At 37.4% G+C, this 20,502-nt stretch overlaps 1 protein-coding gene across 1 annotated transcript in view; it reads right to left on the bottom strand.

Annotated features, from left to right (window-relative positions):
• Positions 1 to 2,002: 2,002 nt before the first annotated feature.
• SLC1A3 (solute carrier family 1 member 3) overlaps positions 2,003 to 20,502 on the bottom strand; it is a 67,059-nt gene continuing 48,559 nt past the window's right edge. Inside the window, exons 6-10 of the mRNA XM_074569662.1 lie at positions 12,295 to 12,590; positions 10,429 to 10,662; positions 7,615 to 7,809; positions 6,053 to 6,187; positions 2,003 to 4,595 (exon numbers count right to left, since the gene is read on the bottom strand). Coding sequence (XP_074425763.1) covers positions 4,391 to 4,595; positions 6,053 to 6,187; positions 7,615 to 7,809; positions 10,429 to 10,662; positions 12,295 to 12,590 — 1,065 coding nt within the window. The 3' untranslated portion in view covers positions 2,003 to 4,390. The remainder of the gene's footprint in view (positions 4,596 to 6,052; positions 6,188 to 7,614; positions 7,810 to 10,428; positions 10,663 to 12,294; positions 12,591 to 20,502) is intronic.

Raw genomic sequence — 20,502 nt, 5'->3', positions numbered from 1 at the left:
AATGTTTTATTTCCAAGCAACAGTTCTTTTTACGACTAGATTTGTTTTTAAGTTAAAATAGAGTAAAAGCAATCCAGAAGTGAGATAGGATGTTTCAAGAACTGGAGAATTAAACATTTCATTATACCTGCAAGAGAGTGTTCTTTTTTTTTAAGCAGTAAAAAAATTGTTTCATGATGCCCTGGAAGAATTATTCTCCCCAGTTTTTCAGTTCTCTCACTGAAGTGAAAAATCAATTATTTGTGCAGCCCTAGTTGTGTAATGAGGCATGTTGAAGAAAAACTTTGGTTAGAGATGCAAGTGCTCCTGTACTAGAATTTTGGAATTTTAGATGCCTCTGGGTGTCTTAGAGATATCTGAGGAGCCAGGTGGGGGAAGAGGGAAAGGAAAAGCCTCACCATGTAGGTTATATCATCTGTCTACAGCTCTCTTCATTATCAGAAGGAATCTTGCTGCCTCACTGATATTTCAAGTCTGTGTTTTTAGTTTGGCATGGAGGTGTACAAGTCTCTCTCCATCTTCCAGGAGTCTTTCTCCATCTTACTCCGTGCTTCCAGGGTACCTTGATCTCTTTGGAAAGATGACACAGAAATCCAGACAGGGAGTGATCTATCAGTTAACCTCAGATTTTTTTATCCTTTTCTGGGAGACTGTTGATCACACTAGATGCACGTTGGTCACACACTGTTGATGACAACTAGCATTGTTGATCACACTAGAAGCAAGACACACTCTTCTGTACCATTTCCATTGTAACTTCATTAAACCAAGCATGTGTTACTGGGTTAGTTGAAAAAAAAAGCCTTAAATTTCTTATCAGTTTTGCCTGCATTGGAACACAAATGTCACTTGTGCAAATTCAGTCCTTCAGAAAGGAAGACAGAAATACTTTCCTGTGCCAGTAGTTGATTTTCCACATGCATGATCACTTTGCTTCGTACTGGCCACACACTGTTACAGAGACATAAATTCTTGCCTAAGAATGGCATGGCTGTTTCATACCCCAACTTCCAAATGAAAACACTGATGAGAAATTATGGAATACCAGAGATCTTTATTCTGCATGGGGGCACAGAAGACTAAGTAAGGCCACTATGCCAATAATATCTCCAAGTGACAGGCTAACTCTCTTTCTTTAGCTCTTCCCATCATGATAGTAACTCTAGAAACACAAAGATTCTCACCTGGATTGAGTGAATAAATGTGTAGATAACTAGAAAAAACTGTAAAAAGTTATGCTCATGCACTTTAGAACACCATGTCTTCTCTGATTTTTTTTTTTTTTACGAAACAGATTGCATTATGTATTGTTTTCACTCAAAATATCACGGACAAATTCATAGAGGTCATTGTCCAGTGGTTGGTCAGTGTATGTTCAGGAAGGCAGGGCTTCTCCCTGCTGCCTCCATCTGCTCCAACCAACTTTCCAGATGCAAGTGATTCAGATCCTGTCTTTTATACCTTACCAGTCCTTCTGACAAGACATTCACTTCCATTAGATGGTGACTGCTAGCTGAAGTTGGTGCCGAGTGATCCCCGACACCATCACAAACCACTTCTGTGAGAAAAACAGTGGATTGTCTAGGATTGCTGTAATGTTAAGATGATGTAATCCCCAGTCAGTGGGGGTTTTGGACCACCTAATTGTACGTCCAAAATGAATGGGCAGCTTTGCAGTAGTTGAATTAATGAAAATGTAAATAATAATTTTTTATTTTGCAGATAGCAATATGAATTTATATACTTGAATTTGAATGAACTTAAGTATGATGAACGTTGATTCTTTTAATTTTTAAGGTTCCTCCCTCCCAGCCTTATCTATTTTTGATTGCGAGACTGTAAGCAGGTATTTGAAGTGAGGGAGCCCTGCTATATCAAAGTCTTGCTGTATAAAATGGCCTGGAATTCCTGAAATCCCTTATTATGAGCTTGTCAGCTCTGAGTTTGTGCAAAGCTTCTATTACAGAGCCTTTGAAATAAATTGTAAACCACAAAAAAGCAGTAATGTAAAACTATTTTTATTGAAAATACATCTACAAAGTAATGTTTCTCAATCCACTCTGGGTGCATACCAATGCAGAACCAGTGAGGGATGGGAAAGTGAATCTTTCTATAATACCTGATTTCCATAAGAAACAAAGTTAGTATAAAAAAAATCACATTCTTTGTGACACAATTCATTTTTCTCAGCTGATGTCATAGAAAGACAGCCATTTACATTGTCTTTGCAATGTATTTCCAAACAAAATCTTAACAAAAAATTAAATTGTTATGCCATAAATTCTACAGTTAATGTTTATACACACATTCTGAATACAGTATCTATATAAAAATATCTCTAATTACATATAAGAAAATGCCTGTCTGTATCCTAGATTTGCATTCTGTTAGCAAAAAAAGATCCCCCATATTTGTTTTCTTTCAGTCAGAGATTCATTTAGAGCTTTGTTGGTTTGACTGCTCAATACTCTGTATTATACCCTGCTCACTTCATTCACTGTAGAATTCCTGCCTGTATTGTCTGAGTTACTCAACTGGAGAAGACGGTCAGGAGTTTTCAGTCCTAAAAAAAAGGGTCTTGCCTGGGAAAAGATTTGCCGTCAGCCAGCATGCTGACATTTTCACTACCGTTACTTGTACACTGCATTTATGTTCTTTTAGTGACAGAAGCAACATATTGAATGTTTTTTGAGTGGTAACTGGGACATTGCAAGGGATTCCTTCATTTCAGTCGTCAGAAATTTTTGGTAGAGGGAGGGAGAAAGAAGACAACGGAACATTTTAATAAAATAGATCACTCGAAATTATTGTGCCTGTCAATTAATGTTTTTTCATTCCCCCAACAGTAACTGCATTATAAAACCTTCCAGTTTAACCTCGAAAATAATACAAGGCAAAAAGGAAAAAATACATTATTTATATTTCTAGAATCCGGCTTCATCAGAGAATAATCTTGAAATGAACAAAAAAAGCCACAGGATTACAAGTGCATTGTCTCCCTTTTTTCATTCTTTCCTTACCTATTCCCTGAAAGAAACCTACAATATTGTGCTTTAAAATGCTTTCTAATTAAAATGTCAGCATTTATTGTAGTATTTACTATTTTGCAATTTATATAGTTTTCCTAGTAAAAAGTAAAAAGCACCCATTAGTTTTACTTTCTAAAGGGTTATTTTTTTGAGATGCTACTGATAAGCACACAAGGATTTTGAAATTTCACATTCAGATAGGGAGACTTCTTCTCTAGATGGAAAAACATAAATCCAGCTAATAGCTCTACAACTTTTCAGTGGGATGACCAAGCATTTGGGAGGTTTCCAATCAGGAAACTTCCTGTTGGTCTCAGGGATTCAGATTTAGAATCCAGTCCCTTTGGGATCTGAGCATCTCACCCTTTTGCACCTTCTGCAGAGCGCTGGCACTACCTTCTATTCTTATTATTGCTTATTAAGTAGATAATTGGCATAGCCAGAGCATGCTATGTTTTTTTTTCCAAAGATGACGACACTTTTTCTGTCCCAGAGTGAATAAGACTAGGGCCTTGCTCCTGCAAACACTTACACACATAGATTGTTCAGCTGGGTTGTAATGTTGAAATTAAGGGGGTAAATCCACATTGGAGGCACATACATACATATGTAAATGTTTGCAAGTCAGTGGGAGCTGACTAGGTTAAGTTTTTCTCAAGATCAGCTGAGGCTAATGGCAAAAACTGTGTCTAGATAAAATAACTTGCTCAGAAGTATTTCAGCTCAGCTGATAGAAGTGCTAATTAGGAATATTTTTTTCTTTATTTATATATTTTCCCCCTTTTTATCTTTTCAATTAATGTCCTTTTTATTGTCCTGCTGGTATTTCAACAACAATATAACACTAGAGAAAAAAAAAATCTGATAAAAAAGCAAAAATCCTGTTAATTTACTTAGCTGGATGCAGTTATCAAGTTAGAAGTGTTGATTGTGTGTTTATAATGTTAGGAATTTTGCAATGGGTATTTAAAAAAATAAAACCATTTTCAGGCTCTGCTATCGGTTTTTACTTTCCAGTTCATAAAAAAGGAAAAAAAGGGGGAAAAAAAAGAATAGGTTTACAGGACTGAGTAACATATACACTGATTTTTGTTTTTATTTAATTGACAGTCTGTCTTTTTTGTCCTCAGTTAGCACATGTGTAGCAGGACCAGTGTGTTGCCTGTTAATTTTTTTTAAGTGGGAAGCCAACATATACCATGATCACTGCTAATTTGGAATATATTTTCATTAATTCTTCCCAGTGCTAGCATAAAGGGAGAAAACAAGGAATAAGTGAACTTGGTGAACTCAAGATATAAATGGCTGGAAAAAAAGTGTGTTTTCCACACTTGCAGTGTTGGACTCGTGCTTTCTTTAACCTACATCTTGGTTTCACTATCTAATGGTTTCTCACTCTCATTTTCTTGTGAGATCAGTTGGTATGGTTTCTTCATTTCATTCTCCTCTATCACAGAATTACCCATTTCAGCATCCCTGTTCTTCAGCTCATGCCGTGATAAATGTTCAACAATTCCTGCTCCAATGGAGTCTCCCAAGACATTGGTAGTGGTACGGAGACGATCCCTAAGGAGAAATAGTAAGTCAGCCTTGATTTCACCACTTGTTCAGAGAAGCATGCAGACTAGCTGTTAAAATGGCCTTTAAATAGCTACTAGATGATTCAGTGATTCTGTGTATATTCATTTATCTGAACTATTAATGTCATGATTTCTTCTACAGAAATTAATAAATATACTATGATTTGGAGTCACAAAATGTGTTAATACTCTTGGCAACTACACAGCAAGAAACAGCTGTGTGATGAGATGACAAAGTGAGCATATGGCAGATGCTTCTTGGAGGCATTTCTATACTCTGGTGGTTTGGGTTTATATTACAGAATCACAGAATGGCAGGGATTGGAAAGGACCTCTGGAGATCATCTAGTCCACCCCCCTGCCAAAGCAGGGTCACCTACAGCGAGTTAGACAGGAATGCATCCAGGAGGGTTTTGAATATCTCCAGAGAAGGAGACTCCACGACCTCTCTGGACAACCTGTTCCTGTCAAGTAAAAAAGATTTTCCTCACGTTGAGATGGAATTTTCTGTGTCCCACTTTGTACCCATTGCCCCCTGTCCTGTTGCCAGGCATCACTGAAAAGAGTCTGACCCCATCCTCTTGACACCCACCCTTTAGATATTTATAAGCATTGATGAGATCCCCTCTCAGTCCTCTCTTCTCCAGGCTAAACAGACCCGGGTGTCTCAGCTTTTCCTCATAAGCGAGGTGCTCCCTTGATCATCTGATCACCCTTATATCCTCTGAACATGTAAGCCAATGAGAATGTATCTTGTTAGTGTCATTTCCTTCCTGACTATAAACTACAGTCAGTACTTTAGGGTGGAATTAGGCTGAAATAAGTAAAATCACACTACAACAATTCAGCCCTCTTAGAAGGCTCTGCCCAGCAGATGTAGGAGACAGCTTGACAAGGAGCGACTGTCACTGTTACTCGATAAGTATCCACCTGCATAAGGCTGTGGCATGTGGTTAGGTAATAATTTGAAAGCATTATGTACTGCTAACAACATGGGAAACTTCTGGCAGAGATCACTTGAGAAGATTGAAGGGTAAAAGCCCCTGGAAACTATAACTAATAGGGGTTAGGCAAAATAGAGGTCGGAGGAAACCTTCTGCCTTTGATTTAGTTCCTGGACCTAAGGGACATCCCCATATTCCTAGAGGTGTCATTAGTCTTCTACAGACAGAGGAATGGAAAAACTGAGGGGCAATACATTGTGGTGGTTGGATAAGTAACCTTTTTGCATGCAGAAGGAACCATCATAAAGTAACACCCCTCACCATCTGCTCTAAGAAAATACATTAATCACAAGAAATTATGATTCTTTTTAACACTTCTTTCAAACTGCCTTACACAGCAAAAGAAGTACACCACTGATTACAGTATTGCCAGAATGTCACTGCCTATTACACTTCTAAATACGGTCTAAGCCCTTAGTGACTCCATAAAAATACTTACAAGAACCAGTCCACTGCAATGATGAGAGTGATATCATCTGTAGGCAAACCTACTGACGTAAGCACAATGACCATGGTGACCAGTCCAGCTTGAGGAATGCCTGCAGCCCCAATGCTGGCAGCTGTAGCTGTGATGCTGTGCAAAGAGATGGCAAGAGCAATTAATTGACTTCCACAGTCAACTCTCCTTATTATCTGGCAAACAGTAAAAACATGTATGAAGCAAGAAGGCATTTGGTCAGTAGTAGATAAAAAGATGAGCCCAGACTGTTATCTGGACACTGCGTAGCTACAGGCGAGTGTGGATCTTAATCCAAAATGTTTACATTAAACCTTTATCTAGAACCCTCAAAACATGATTTTGTTAGGTGGTAAATCCTCTACTACATGCTAAGGGCCAGACAAAAACATTACAGCCCCCATCCATTAAACAAACTCAGTCCACAATCTCAAACACATTAAAAGAACAGCTGAGAATGTAACTTTGTCCTGGCACATCTTATGCAAGAACTTTTATTCTCTGTCCATCTCACTATAACTTCATGCCAGGTGAAGTATCTGTCCTCCAGCAGTTGGCATTCTGCCATCAGAAAGCTGAAAGCTGCCAGAAACACTGAGTCACGCAGTCTAGTAACTTGACAGAAATATGCGTGTTCACACCTGGTTTAGGAATAATTTGTTTTGTCAGGTGATTTGGTAGGGAGCAGCTCTAGTACTAATGAATGTGGAACGATTGCCTTTGAGTGTGAAGGCAGAGTTTTGCCTTCTGTTGGTGAATATTGAATTAAGCTGGTGGGTTTTATGGAGAGAAGCACTTCTGCTTGAAAATATTCTACATTCCTAAGTTCACCATATCTGAACTTTCAGTGTTCCTGAGTGAAAGATATGTGTGTCTCTGTCCCACAGTGCCCCTCTCTCCCCTTGCTGACTTTTCTTTCTTCGAATGTGTGCCCATCACCCTTTTCTCTTAAACTGTTTGAGTAACATAATGAAATTAAGGCAAATCAGTTATCATCGAGTGCTACGCAGTGGGTTGTTTGCTGTTCTATTTCAAACATGAAGGCTCGTGTGCTTGAAAATATACCTGTCTTCACCTCTATCAGCTGGTGTAATACAAGGTATTACTGCTCCTTACACAGCTTGCTCTACTTGTATCCTGAGACCATCAGGACTAGGAAAACACTACCTCTGCTAGCATTAGCACTATGCTAATGCTTTGTACGTGCATAATAAGCTACCTGGTACTGATTGTAAGTCGATAGCTCCCAACAGTTGCGTGAGTTCTTAAGAAAGAAAATTTAAAAGCCATTAAAAACTGTTCTTGTTGACTCTAAGTGCAGTGATAAGTGCGTCATGTTACAGTTTTTAAGGGTTTGCCTAATAGAGAATATGTGCTGGGGGGGGCTCTTCTGTGCAGAGGATGTAAATCATTACAGTTATTCAGCTTCTGCAGCAGTTCTTGTTTTTAGCTCTAGACACTTTTGTTTAATCCCACATATAACAGCAAGAAGGAGTCATCACAAAGGTGCTTTTATTAGATGTAGGTAATAATGGCTTCTGTACCTGATTGTGATAATCTGCCCAAAGTTCAGATCAAAGTTGTTAACCTGTGCAATAAATATTGCAGCCAAAGCCTCATATAAAGCAGTTCCATCCATATTAATTGTAGCACCGACTGGGAGTACAAATCTTGTAACTCGTTTGTCCACTCCATTTATTTCTTCTAGACACTTAAATGTGACAGGTAGTGTTGCAGAACTGAAACAGAAAAAAATAAGATAATATGTGATATAAATTCTACATAGGGGGAATGAGAAGAGTGATGACAAGAGAAATTGTTCTAACTGTCTTAGTTTTTATGTGATCTACCAGATATTATTTTTTTTTTTAAATGCAAAGACTGAATTTAAGCACCTCTAATGATGGACTTTCTCCTAATACTCTTGGAAAGTTTTTCCAATGGTTAATTACTGCCACCGTCTATGTAGTCCCTAGTCTGAATGTGTCTAACCAGTATTTTGTCACAAGATTCTTCTGCCTATTTAAAAGTTCCCACTTCTCATTTTTCTGTCTTGGAGTTATGACTGAGTCATCCGTAAGCATTGTTTTCCTGAAGTTATACAAACTGAGCTATTCAAGCCTTCAGTAAACAGCATGTTTTCCCTTATTTATTTGCTCTCTCCCTTGGAAAGGGCATTTTGATGGGTGATTACATTTGTTTACCACTTGTAGATTAACACCAGTAGGCAGCTAAGCACCACAGAGACACTCGCTTACTTGCCCTTGCAGCCTGAGTGGGACAGGCAAAGGAACAGTAAAAGCAAGAAAACTCAGGGGTTGAGATTAAAAAAAAAAAAAAGTAAGTTTATTAAGTGAAGGATAAGTGGAACAAGAGAGAAAGAAAACAAATCAAAACAAGTGATTAAAAGACAATCACTCAACACCTCCCACAGGTAAACCAATGCCAGCCACTTCCTGAGTCAAAGATGGCTTGTCTCCCTCAAATCCCCTCTTTCCTTTTTTATTGATGAGCATGATGTTCTAGGGAATGGAATATGTCTTTGGTTAGTTTGGGTCATCTGCCTGGTTGTATGCCCTCCCAACCTTTTCCACGCCCCTCAACCTACTCACAGTGGGGGCACAGTGAGAAAGAGAGAAGGTCTTGGTGCTGTGCAAACACTGCTCAGCAATAGCTAGACCATCAGTGTGTGATCAGTGTTGTTTTGGTCACAATTGTAAAACACGGCACCATATGAGCTGCTACGAAGCAAGTTACCTCTGTCCCAGCCAGGCCCTGCACACCACTATTCCCCTGCTGCGACATCCAACTGTGATACAAATGATAATTTCATTTAAAGACCAACCCAACAGAACACTTTGCCTTCATATGTTACAGGAGTGCCCATTCAGCCCATATGACACCACGTTCCTTTTCAGAGACACTGCCTCAGAAGGAAGGAAAAGGTGGCCATTTTATAAGAGCTGCCTGGGATCTTTATTCTTAAAGACGTATCTCTACATCTAATCACACCAAAGTAAAGAGGTTTTTCAAGACCCACCAATTCAGATTACTCTATCTCAGTGACCTCTTCATGGCTAACTACTTAACAGACTTTCATGTCTTTGAAAACTTTATCAGTATTGATAAAATAAAATACTGATAGAATGTAAAGTAAATAAGGGCTGTGGAAGATTGTGCTAGAAAACGTCTTTGATGACGGTCAACTTGCAGTTGAATTTTAAACAGCTTTTAAATCCACTTGCAGTATAGTATGCTCTCTTAAATCAATCTCGGTTTTTACTCAGAATCTGGAGCAGCTCCAAGTGGAATGTCTTACAGAAGCTGGAACATATCCTCTTAATACCAGTGCTGTTATGCACCAAAGCTGTAGTTTCATTTATTTTTTTCTCTTAAACTATGTTGACTGGCATTAGTTTTATTATCTTCTTTTAATCATTATTTTTTTAAATCCCTATTAATCAAATTTCCTTTTAGGCATTCGAGAAATTTGCAAGGATTGACATCAAAATGTCAAATGTGAAATCAGTAGTTGTCCCTCTCTACCCATTAATATACTGTCATAATTTTTTTAAATCCTCAAGGGCTTTTTCAATTACACAAAATTTAATCAGATTCTACAGTAATGATCACAATAGCTTCTCATCCAGATTTTCAAAATGATCTCAAACACCAGGGACTTGAATTTGGTAATACAGGATATCTGACTTAAAACATCTGTCTTTAGGAAACACTTTTAAAATCTATCAACATGAAAAGTGTTTTATGAAAGGTCATATGGTATAGAAATGTATACTTGATTACAGTAATATTTCCTTTCAGCATAGATGCAAACAGGTTTTTTTATTCATATGACGTACCTATGACTTCATCAACAAAGAGCAAAAGTGGCATTTCTGTTGCAGATCATATACCCATCACTGGCTATCAGGATTTTGAGCACACAATGTCGTCTGCCAATAAGGGCTCCTAATCCTTCTCAGAATCCCAGCTGATTTTTCCTGTTTGCTGCTCCGTTTTGCATGCACATCCTTCATCAGCTGCATCCTTTACCAGCAAGCCATTACAAACTACTTAAAAATCTCAAACACCAAGGCTAATCAAAGTCACACGGGTTCTGGCCATGCAGTCTGCATCACCACACTCGTTTCATCTCTGTTCAGGGGTTCAGGGACAATAGAAAATAGAGTTCAAGTCAATACAATGATAATAATTATGTCTACTGGAGAGCAGTGGAACTGAAATAAAGTGCCCAAGGGAATACCTGAATACAGAGTTAGCCGATTGCATTAGGCAAAATCATTTCTCAAACCAGTAATGCTGTAAAAAAAAATATGGCCTTAAAAATTGTATTATACCTGGAAGACGTTCCCAAAGCTGTGACTAATGCCTGGATTAAGCCTCCAATAAATACCCAAGGGTTCTTACGAGTGATCAGGAAGTAGAGAAGAGGTAGGACAATGACAGCATGAATTAGCAAACCGATGATAACTGTTACAGTGTACATGGCAAGCTGACCACCAATCACACCCATATCTTCCATCTCAACAATTTTTCCAGCAATCAAGAAGAGGATTCCAAGTGGAGCGTACCTGCAAATTAGGAACCACATTGGTATTGTGCTGAACAAAGTAGAAATTCACTTCTCCGTTCATACCTTTTGTGTTTATATACATGCATGAATGTAGGATTTCACTGTTAGGATGAATGCAATTATTCAGAAGCAGTTCAAGTGTTTAACCCTTTAACTCTTAACAGTTCAACCTGGATGAAACCACAGCAGTGAATGTTTCTGATAGGCACTGTTGGATTCAGGATCAGGTAAAGATTTCAAGAGGTATAGCATGCCTTTCAGACATGTAGGGAGATGAGCTCCCTTTGGAATTCAAGTGTGATTTAAAAGCTAGTTTAGCCAATTCTGTTATAATTCAGTCTGTATGAACGAAGGCTCAACTGACATAGTTGTAGACTATGCCAAGTGTTCAGTTCTATTATATCACCAGTGCTGTTTCCCATGTTGGGGAAGGAACCCACACAGAAGGCTGATAACTTCTGATGATTTCAAGCTACAAGCCCCATTTTATCCAGTGGGGCAGTGGGTAAATACTTTAGCATGAAGCCATTTGTATGGCAGAGGTTAGCTGCGTTGTGGGGCAGCAACAAATTTGGTGTGATCTGCTATTTCCTATCGGTAAGCACAGCTGAAGATGAAGAAAGACCTAGGGCTAACCATAAAAATATAATATAATTCTGCTGTGGCTGAAATTTTGGTACAGCATTATTTCTATAAATGTCCACTTGTCTTTTCACACTAAGTTACCACAGAACAAAATTTATCCGGCATATCTCAATTGCACTTTAAACCGTCAAATCCATGTAGAAATTTCTCAGAAGTAACAATTCTCATCCACTCCTTATCATCTTAAGCATTCTTGTAAAGAAGGAGAAAAGATTTTTGCTTTGTATAAATGTTTTCCTGACAGAATAGAATTTTAGTTACTGGAAAAATATTTTTAGCTTTGTATCTAGTACTGCAACATACGTGCGTTTGCTCTCGGGTAGGCTTTTGGAGATGGTTTGTTTTTTTTCTGGAGGAAAGAAGGCAACAAGACATAATTTCTTTTCATAATTAACCTTCTGCCTGAGACATAATGAATCTTCATTGTTGAAAAGACTTCATACATAATGTTTGAGGGAAAATGTATGGATTTTATTTACCTACTGAACACAAAAAAATAAGTAGGAAAATTATGTGTATGTGTAAACAGTGCAGCTACAATGCAAGGACATAGGTATATGCTACACAGCTGCAGGAACCAATTGTGTTGGAAACTAATAACAAGGTCTTGCTGTGTAGAAATAAGATTATGGGAGAGGTTTGTCAGTTTTCTTTAGTGAAGTCAGATTAGGATATAAACAAACTTAGATAGCATGGTGTTGTGATCGCTACCTATATGAAGACATAGAATGGCTTAACAAGTTCTGCCATAGACCCTGCTTTTTCTTATGTCAGAAGCTAAACACTCTGGAAGAGTAGATATGTTCGGGCAAATTATTGACACACAGAATTACAGTTCTTGGGTTCATTTATGAAAAAAGCTACAAGGTAGTTAAGATCTTATTGTCTGACTTCCTGCCAAACAGACTTTTGCTATCCAGTGCCTGACTGTAATGAAAAAGTATTGTTAGTAACTTAAAATGAAATTTTTCGAAGAGGCACTTACCACATGATTAGAGCTACCAATCTCATGATAGCCTCATTAAGGCTATCAAAGAAGTCTTTTAATGCCTGACCTTGCTCCTTCATGCTTCCAATCACCAGGCCAAAGCTTATTGAGAAAACCACCAAGCCAAGGGCATTCACTCCATTTACAGAACCTGGAACAGGAACTATTTCCTCTTTCATTTGAGTGAGGGTTTCCATTGCTTGTGACACATTGCTTATTATGGAAGCCACTGTGGATGTGTCATTAGATGGAATATTTACTTTAAACATTCTCTTTTCATAGTTAGTTTTGAACTGTTAAAACAAAAATAAAAGAAAGATAGGGATTCTGTGAGTTATAGCAAACAAAGGTAAAAATCACACATTAAATTATTAATTACTATTATAGGACATTTGAATTCTTTGTGTAATATTTGTTGGTAAAAGGTACTGTGATGAAAATCTGGCTTTCCTGAAAGGAACAAAAATCCATATTAGCTTCAAGAGCTAAATCTTCACCTTTAGCTTCCAGAACTTATTTTCTCAGAAATTTGCTAACATCAAAGACACAGATTTGTCATGGTCATGAGTTGTGTGACAAAACTATTGATTCTTACTTCGCGTTTTTATAAATTGCTATTTTTCCCAACAGCATATTTCCAACTGTTAAATAAATAGGTCTTTTTTGGCTAGTGAAAATATTTTCACGTGCTCTGGAGTTTCCTTACCTTTTCATCTTTTTGAATTAGAAAAAAATTACACCAAAAGCAACTTAAATATAACATACCTCTTTTTTCCTTCACTATGTCAAAGCCATTAGTTTTCTATGCTTTGCAGTAACAAGTCACCACTTTTCTTAATTAAGAAAAGGGTTCTACCTTAAATGGTTCCATTATGGAATGGGCAAATGAATTTTGAAATCTCAATATGCTCCTAAAAACAGTCTTTCACCACCTAATGCTTTTCCAAAGACAAAGGTGCATCCTGAATATTTCTATCTGGGCTCAAAAAGCCCTGCAGCCCTGTTACCGATTAAATTCTGCTGAACATAAAAGATTACATACATATTTTATATATATATATAATGCTATATATAAACATTATAAAATGTTTCTAATATATCTCAGGATGCTTAAGACCCTATTAAAACCCTGGGATGCTGGTATCACGGTTATTCAGCATCTCTGGATTTCTATTCCTTTGGGCCTGCCAACAAAAGACAAATATTAAGTCCAGGAGCTGTAGTATTATTAGTAATATCTGGAGTCTGTTGTGCATTCCACATGCATTTAAGTGAAATGGAGTACTTGTGACTAAGGTGGGAAACCTGAATATAAACATCTATCAACACTGACCTAATTTCCCGTTATTTTCCATACTTGAATAGTTTTGATGCACTCCTTCCACGTATTTCCTGTATCCCCCTGAAAGCTTTAAGTCTTTCCAAATTTCAAATAAAACTTGCTTACAGCAGATTTATGGAAAGTTTCTGAATAAGGTGTAGCAGAATGAATCTCCATGGAGGTCAGATATTCTTCAGTTTTAAATGAAATTTGCTAAAACTTTTTAAGACTTGGGCTGTGGTTAAAGGAGACAGCTGAGCTGTTTGAACACTTCGCTGACATGGAAAAACCGAGTTTCACTCCCTTATCCACTCACATCCAACTTTCTTCTCTGTGTCAGTTCTACTCTGATCTCTCAGTAAGCCAATTCTACTTTTTAAATTGGCAGAAAACTTACCAAGTAAAAAAAGTGGCCATTTGGGGGTAAAGGCTATGGAGGTGAGGCTGACTGATCTGGACATGAATCACTGGCCGATGAATGCCAGAGTGGGCAAAACACTGAGGCTGGAACTACACAGCCAGGGAACAGGGTAGGGGATTGCCTCTTAAAGTGACAGAGAGCTATTACTGTGGAAATAGAAATTTTCTAGAAGTTCTCACTAAAGTGTTTTTAATTCAGTCCTGAGAAGAATGTTAAAATACTGCCTAACACTGTACATCAAACACTTCTAATTCTTTTTTTCCCTTTATTTTCTTTCTTCCTTTTTTTTTTTAATATGTACAGGTATGATAATTATGTTATATGTATATTTTTATTACTGTTTTTCAGTAAAAAAAAAACTTAGGTAAAAATTCCTTAATGCAAATACCTGAAGGGTGTAATTATGCTGAACTTGTGGGCATACAGATTAGACAAAACAAAAAAGCATGCTGCTTAATGTGGACTGGAATTAAAACCTAATTTCCTACTGAATTTCCTATTAATTTCCTACTTTCCCTAGACATGTCATAACTGCCTTTGTCCTGATTCTCCTCCATTACCCTCAGGTGCTTCTCTCATTCCTACCTATTTCACTAGGTCAAAAGCAATGTGTGATATGTCTGTTAAACAGTGTTAGGTGCGTGCTGCCCATGTGGTTGGCTGCTGTCTGTTGGAACAGGCTCCTAGCTAAGTCATAAACCGATTTTCTTTCCGTAGCAGCACAGCCTTCATTTGTCTGAGAACTCTGCCTGTCCCCTACTCCCCAATTCTGTAAACTTAGGTTGGAATTGGCCATTGGGCTCAAAAATTATGATGGGACTGAGAAGTTGGGCAGCTACAGGAGAGAAGCACAATCACATGAAGTTTCTTACCTTTAAAAACCCCAGTTAGAAATCATTTTAGGTTGTAATAAGCATATTCCGTCTTTTTTGTGCTGATTCTGGAATTCTGTCCGAGCAGCAAGATGCCTTTAATAAGTCTCTTTAGGGGCAAAATACATATTTTAGGACCTCACTTAGCAAAGTTCATTTCCATTTCAGCTACTAGACTGGTACATAGAGATGTAGATCTTATCTGTTGACTCACCCCGTTGGTCAGACTTAAGTATTCAGAAATGTTACTAGGGAGAATAGTCTTTCTAGAACCCCTTCCAGAGCAGTGGAGAAATTTAGAGTGGCAGTGGTCTATTTAGAGTGAGATTCAAAATGGGAATCCGAGCAACAGGAATCAGAGCAACTTTATTTGCTCTGGGAAAGTCACTTGAGCTAGCCTTTCTTTCATTACTGCTAAATGGAGGTTAGGGATAACTCTGTGGATGTGTCTGTTTTCTTACGCCCAAAGTTGTCTGTCAAAAGTCATGAGAAGGTTCCTGGTGAAGCAACACAAATTAAGGAAAACCAAATACAGGAAATGCAAAGGAGATATCTACAAAGGAAAAAAGCATAGGTTGAGCCTTATTCGTGTTAGTGTTTTTTCAAGTGACATTAAAAGCAAGTTTGCTTGACAACCACAAAACAAATTTTCTGTGTGTAGAATGGTGAAAAAGCCAACTGTTTACAGGAAGTGACAGGACGAAAGATCAGCTTCAAGATGATAGAAAATGTCAAAGTTTTGGAAATAGATGAGGTAATAGCAGAGTTGACTATTACTGCTCTGCAGAGAAACTGGTAATAAGAGATCATTTTGTGAGCTTTTATGCTTTCAGACAGATCTCTGTGGTGGGAATCAGAGTTATCAACTGTTCATGTAGCTTAAACTGATATTTTAATATCACTCTGTGATTCTGAAGATCCTTGTTCTTTTGCAATATTTAATTCTGGAAGAATTTAGACAAACTGCTCATACAATAGACTGTAGGCTTAAGGGTCTCAGAAGAGTTGGTTTTGTTTTACAACACACCTACATTGATAATCTGTAATGGGCTAGACAACGTCACTGAACACCTGTCATTTCTGAGGATGTTTGGTTTTGTCTCCAGAGGTATTTTTGCCTGGTAAAATTTTAAATGCAAAATACTCCTAATTTTTCCATAATTTCATGCGTAGAGAACAAATTAGCAGCGAGGTAAATATTTGGAACATATTAATACTAATAGCTTTCTATGAACAACTTTATCTGCAAGTAAAATGTAAAAATAATGGCAATTCTGGACTCTTTTGCAAAGCATGGTGCTAATGAAAACCTTAAAAGGAATTTTAATTAAGTTATCTCATTATAAGTAGACAATATGATTTGTTGCAACATGTTGCAACAAACGTGATATGTTTATTGCATAACATAATGAATTAGTCGTTTACACTTTTATTATTATTTTGTTTTCATTAGTTGTACAAGATACCCACAGACATTTGACTTGAATATGCTGCATGACTTTTTACGAAGCAACTTTATAAAGCGGCAGTAGCACATTCCAGCGTTTAACTTGCAGACAAGGTAATTGCATGGGCAGCTGCTCTGAAAACTCATAATTTACTGTCAGAACTCTGTGCTAGGTCTGTATGATGATGTAGTTTTTAGTGAATGATGTTTTAAAAAGCAACAAGTTTGCATAAATGCAAGCCTAAAAAATGAAAAGAAATGAAAATAAGGCAGTGACATCCCATCTTCCTAATTAATTTTTTCTTTTCTTTCCATATGGACACGTGTGAAAGCATTCTAAATTGTCTGCATAAGAGCTGATGACACAGTTTAAAATATATCTTAACTAGCCAAAATTATCATGAGGAATAGATAGCATATATTAGTTAGTATTCACGTCTGGATGTGTGATTAACACTTCCAATCCTCTTGATGAGTTCAGGAAAGAAAATTTAATCAAAAATAGCTCATAAGAAATGCAGTTATTGGATACACCTTTCTGTTCTTTAAGCTTCAGCTGGCATCAAATTCCACCTTGTCACAACAGAATGTCCCTCCCCAAATTTTAAGACTGTTTCTGTTTCTCTTGATGTCCCAAGTTCACTTCTGTTTCTTTTGTCTTTTGACAGAGAGCACAAGCAGCTAAAAAGCAGTGTCTGCTTAAGAAGCAGACTGATTACGACTGCTTAGCCCCAGGACAGGTAGCTCTTTTGAATTTGGCAGAGAAAGACAAATGAAGAGATAATGGCCAGAGTTGAAAGATAAATCCAAACTTTTCTTTAGGTATCCCTGAACTGGGGGTGAATATAGCAGTATAGAGCCAATTCTGAACAAAGTAATGTAGTTTTAGGTAAGTGTGGAATATTTATCTGCAGTCAGTCTTTTCAGACTCTCCTGTTACTGATAAAAATCAGTAAAAAAGCCTGCAAATGATAAGTACATAGTGAAGGCGGCAACATATGTCGTATGGAAATAGCCATCATTAGAAGGTATTCTGTTTGGATTAACAGTCTGGTGTTTCCAGTGATCCCTACCTGCCACCGATTTAATTGGAGGAGGTCCTGATAGAGACAGGGTGCCACCAGGACTTTGCTCTTTCACAGGGAGAGAGGGAGTAAGTGGAGAACAGAATGAGACTGAAGTCCAACATTTTCCAGATTCTTCTTTTTAACTTGACCTGCTAGGCAAGGGTGGCTTTTTGTCCCTATATGCTTTCCTGGGGCATGGGGCTGAATGCCACCCGCAAAGCCTGAAATGGTTCTGCCGGTTCTCAGCTGAAAGGTTTGAATGAAGCGTTTTCCTTAGCTTTTCTGTGGCCTTTCTTTCTCTCCTACAGGGATTCCTCCTGGCTTCTAGGATCCACAATGGGAGGTCCATTTTGGGGGGGGAGGGGTATTTTCTTCCACCACTCTTCTTATTTCTGGAGAAGATAATGTGCAAAGAAGGAGGAGGAGAAAAAGAAGCAAGAGGAAGCAGCTTTGTTTGCCTCACAGACTTGCAGTGAAAAAAGAACAGGAAAGGGAATCTAAAGAACCAGAAGTCTGAACGAGAAGCAGTAGAAAATTTAGAAAGATCCTTCTTAATTAATTCTTAAGGTCCCAGTCTTCGTTCAGGACTCTTCTCCCAGCAGCAATTCTACAAAAGCTTTCCCAACTCCTTCTAGATGCCCTCCCCACCTTGGTTTCCCTCTCCACACAGATCCATTTCATGTTGCAGGAGAGCAATTTCACATCCAGAAAAGTAACTTTACCTCACTAAAATTAATTATGCAAAGTAAAGTACAATTTTCCATGTCTTGGTGTTACAAAACCTGAGTAATAGTTGATATTTTGAGGTTAAAAACTTTGGAAATGATAGTTGGTTCTATGTGTTGGTGTATGTGGTGCTGCATTGGCAAATGCTTGCTATTGATGGGGAAAGTAAGAGGTTCAAACCTTGCTGTGAGTACTAACGCAGTCATTAGAGGACCTATTTGCTGGCCATGCTGAGAAAGAAAGAAAAGCCTTCCAGTGGGTTCCAATGGAGATCTCTGTCAGGAAAGAAACCTTCCTAAGGATACTACGAGACAGAATCTGAGCACCTAACATATCAAAATATGTGATTTGAATGTGGACTGTATATGCTATTGATGATTTCCAGGTGTGCAAAGCTGTGGATTAATATTACATCTTTGAGTGTGGACGACTGTGAGTAGTAGTCTGGTTTTTGTTTTGGACAGCAAACACGGTGTTACAGAACCAGATTAGTGCCAGGTGGATCATCCTTCTTCATAAATCTTCTGTGAAACATGTGAAAAAATGGATGTAAGCTTTTGAAAATAAAGTTATGGAGTCAGTCATATGGACACCTATGAATCTCACATCTGACTTGTTTCTCCTGTAAAATATTTTTAGTTTAACAAATCTGCTACAACAAAGTAACTTATACCTAAAAATCTAGGTTTTGGTGCCTGATTCAAAAAGTAATAGTATCAGTATGACAGATTTAAAATCATGGAGCTTCAGTAAGCACTGGTGCTGCTAAAAGTCAGAAAAAACCTTAAAGAAATATTTCCTGGTTTTGGAACCATTTTTCAGAGATGTCTTTAAGCTGTAAAACACACGAGAAATACAGTATACTTAAGGTAAACAGAATCTACAGGACGTCTTTAATTAAGAACATAGATTTAGGACTTCTAGTCACTAAGTCATGTCCTGTTGCTGTCGGATATTTTATCAAAATAATTGCTCAAGTTGTATCTTAAAACTGATGAGGTAGTTTGTTTCCATGACTCCTAATTGAAGATTTTTCCAGGACCTCACCTTTTGGGTAATGAAAGTTAAAAATCTTATTAACTATGACTTTAAATTCAGTCGTAGTGATTTCCATTTGTTGTATAAACATTTTTATCTTACACAGTTCTGTTCCGACTTCATTTTTTATACCTGAATAGTTTTTAAATCAAGCTTCTTTTTGCTTTATATGCTGTGTTCTTTTGATAATCCCAGCAACTGCCCTCTCCATTGTGCTCATTTTGCATGAATCTTCCTATGAATGTAATGACCAGAATATACTAAGTATTCCGGATAGTCACATTCCTCTGACTTTATTTCCTCTCTTGGAGTTATGTTACCTAATATATTGTAGCGCTGAATTAGAGGTTTTTTAGTTGTTTTTTCTTTTTCTTCCTGATGGTGACTTCCCATCTCAAAGCAGAAATTACTATTAATTTCTAAATGTTTATTTCACATGTGATGAAGAGCTACAAGGACATAACCAAACATGGCAATGTCTGCAAGAGCCTAATCACTTTGTTGTTGTGTATTTCAGTGTGCCAGGGACATACCACATCCTTTGGCATTGTTATATATATATCAATACAGAGTGCTTGGACTTTTTTGTCATCCATAAATTTCATTGTGTGCGTTTTATGGCAATGTCATTCATAAAAATATCAATTGAGGTACACCCAATCCTTCAGCAACTTCCATTGCTATCTACACAAATCTTACCATTTTTACAATAATCCTGTCCCCTGCTCAACTGTTTCAGTTCTCTCATATTAAACACTCTGTTTTACAGAAGTCCAAAGAGATTAAATCCATTGCACTTCTGTGTCATAAAAAAAAGCATTATAATTGCTTTCACCAGTTATAGATAATAAATTCCCAACTTGAGAGATTTATTAAAAATATTTGCTGCTAGATCTGTAACTGTATGTCCTAATTCTTTCATTATTTTCAGATAAAGATTATATCATTCCCTGACTTTATTACATTAAATTCTTTGAATTTTGTTTCTAGTTTAGATATGGACTTTTGTTTTTCCATACTGCTCTTCTGCATCACTGTCCTGAGTTCATCATCATCCTTACTGAAAACAGAGGCATAGTATTTGTTGGTTTTGGACCTGGGTCTAGTTTATCTTTAATCTTGACCAAATCTTTAATCTAGAAAGTCACTGCTTTTTATTGGTCTCTGTTTATATAACTAAAGCAAATGTTACTGTTTCTTTTCAATTCTTCTGCAAGATTTAACTCAGCTGGACTTTGGAACGTTTTTACTTTATCCTCTTCCTTCTTGACCTCCACATTTCAGCTTTTTTTTTATTACTACAGCAATAACTG

The sequence above is a fragment of the Larus michahellis genome, chromosome Z (genome assembly GCF_964199755.1).
Source record: "Larus michahellis chromosome Z, bLarMic1.1, whole genome shotgun sequence".
Taxonomy (NCBI): domain Eukaryota; kingdom Metazoa; phylum Chordata; class Aves; order Charadriiformes; family Laridae; genus Larus; species Larus michahellis.
Note: the sequence above shows the minus strand (reverse complement) of the source record. Positions and strands in the feature narration are given on the sequence as shown.